General features: G+C 55.4%; 1 protein-coding gene across 1 annotated transcript; it reads left to right on the top strand.

The window, feature by feature from the left end:
• Positions 1-1,397: 1,397 nt before the first annotated feature.
• LOC104540161 (claw keratin-like) lies at positions 1,398-1,826 on the top strand. Its single transcript, XM_010183898.1, has one exon. The coding sequence runs from the start codon at positions 1,398-1,400 to the stop codon at positions 1,824-1,826; it is 429 nt and encodes a 142-aa protein (XP_010182200.1).
• The last annotated feature ends 330 nt before the right edge of the window (positions 1,827-2,156 follow it).

Below are 2,156 nucleotides of genomic sequence, written 5' to 3'. Positions count from 1 at the left end.
TTCTGAGCATCTTGCAGAAATGTTTTGCTTTTCAATCCTGTCATTACCTGTTTTACAAGCTGGTAAACAGAGGCAGGGGTGTTGAGCAAAGGCAGAAAACATTTCACCTCCTTGGGGTGACTCCCAAATACCCTCCATCTCCCACTACCTGTGAGGGCCGAGGACCTTTTGAGGCTCTAGGTCAGGAGCATCTCTAAGCCTTGGCAATGTCCATGCCCCTGCTTGACATGATGTGCTTGTGTCTCTCCAGTTAACAGCTGTGCAAACAGAAGGGGCAATCTCTGCTGTGTGGGACAAAGACCCACAAGCACAGAGGCCAACACAAATGTGTCAGCAGTGCGATCAGACCGCAGGGTCTTGTGTGAAGGGGACACACACAGAGGAGCTGGGGGCACAGAAGGGGACCGGGACACTCTCTTCTTGCTTGGCCACATTTTCAGAGTGTGGTACTCCCCAAGTCTTCACTGGAGGGACTCAGCATGGCAGGAAGGGCTGTGCTGGGAGAAGCTCCCCAAGCACCCAAATAGGGCCAGGCTGCACGGGGCCATGTTCCTCACATCCACAAGCACATTGGGCACCGCTGGCTCAGGGCACATGGCCGGGCTGCTGCTGAATGCTTTGACTGGGAGCAGCAGCCTGGTGGGACGTACTTGGGCAGAGCAATCTTCTGCAGGATGCCTTGGACTTTACCATGTAAGCAAAGTGGGAGATGCCCCTAACTTATTGACCCCAAAGGTCCCCAGCCTTCACAGGCACGGGGAGAAGGTGGGAATTTGGGATTCACCGTGAGTGGGTGGAATGTTTTCTGCCTTTGCTCAACCACCCCCAGCCTCTGTTTACCAGCCTGTAAAGCAGAGCTAATGACAGGCGTGATGGCTGCACGCTGGATTGCAAAGCATTTTTGCAAGATGCTCAGAAGTCTGGCACATAGGCAAAGTGGTGGGATTAGGGACAGATCAGGCTTTATTGGTGCTGCCAGGCACGCTACGGCAGCGCCTTTTCTTTCATGTAGTGATGTGTCACGGCCTCTCTATCCAATTGGTCTCTATTTCCAGAGCACATCTGAGTGCCAATGTCACCAGTAAGGATGCACATAATTGACTCACATCACATGAAATCAGTGTCATGAAGCTTGTCTGCTTGATTCCATAATTACCTGGGGTTTCTGTCACCGCCCCCTGGCTGATGCCCCAGGCACTCTGGGATGTGTATAAAAGAGCTGAGGGCTTTGCAGTCCTCTATCCACCTTCCTCCACTTGACTCTCCTGATCAACTGGGTAAGTCCAGCTCTCAAAAGCCTCTTGGGCATCTCCCCTTGCCTTCCTCTCTACAGCCCCTTCCCCACACCCCTCTCTAACTCCTGGAATGTTTTCCAGGACTCCTTGCCTGCCTAGAAGATGTCCTGCTCCAGCCTGTGCAACACTTCCTGTGGGGTGGCCGCCCCGGCCCCTCTGGCTGACACCGCCAACGAGCCCTGCGTGCGGCAGTGCCCCGACTCCCAGGTGGTGATCCAGCCCCCAGCCTCGGTGGTCACCTTCCCTGGGCCCATCCTCAGCAGCTTTCCGCAGTACAGCGTTGTTGGCTCAGCAGGAGCTCCCGCTGTCGGCGGGGGCTACGGCGGGACCTTTGGGGGGGGCCGTGGTGGTTATGGAGGCCTTGGTGGCTATGGGGGCTATGGAGGCTATGGAGGCTTTGGAGGTTACGGAGGCTTTGGGGGCTATGGAAGCTATGGGCTTTATGGTGGCTATGGAGGCTATGGGAGCTGCGGATACGGTGGCTGGCGCCGAGGTCACAGGTACCTGAACGGCAACTGTGGGCCCTGCTAAGTCACAGATGAAGGACAGCTCCAGAAAAACCCTCAGCACATCCCAACCCAATGCCTGAAGGAAGGATTTCTCTGCACACTGGAGCTTGGTCACCTCATGCCTGCTTGGAGCCCAACTCTGCCTTCATCCTGCCCTGCTTGACCATCCCTTCAGGATTCACTGGCCTGTGATGATGCAGCCCTGTGTTAGGTGCTTACTGCTGTGGCATGGCTGATGCTCAGTGTCACCCTGCCCACTGCCAAGAGACATTGAAAGGCACTGGTCAAGACCATGCTCTTCTCCCACCTCCCTCCTCCCCTGGAACTGCAATAAAAGCTGTTTGCATTGCAA

This window comes from Mesitornis unicolor, unplaced genomic scaffold, assembly GCF_000695765.1.
Source record: "Mesitornis unicolor isolate BGI_N332 unplaced genomic scaffold, ASM69576v1 scaffold37884, whole genome shotgun sequence".
Taxonomy (NCBI): domain Eukaryota; kingdom Metazoa; phylum Chordata; class Aves; order Mesitornithiformes; family Mesitornithidae; genus Mesitornis; species Mesitornis unicolor.
The sequence above is the reverse complement of the archived record's forward strand: the minus strand, read 5'-3'. Positions and strand labels throughout refer to the sequence as shown.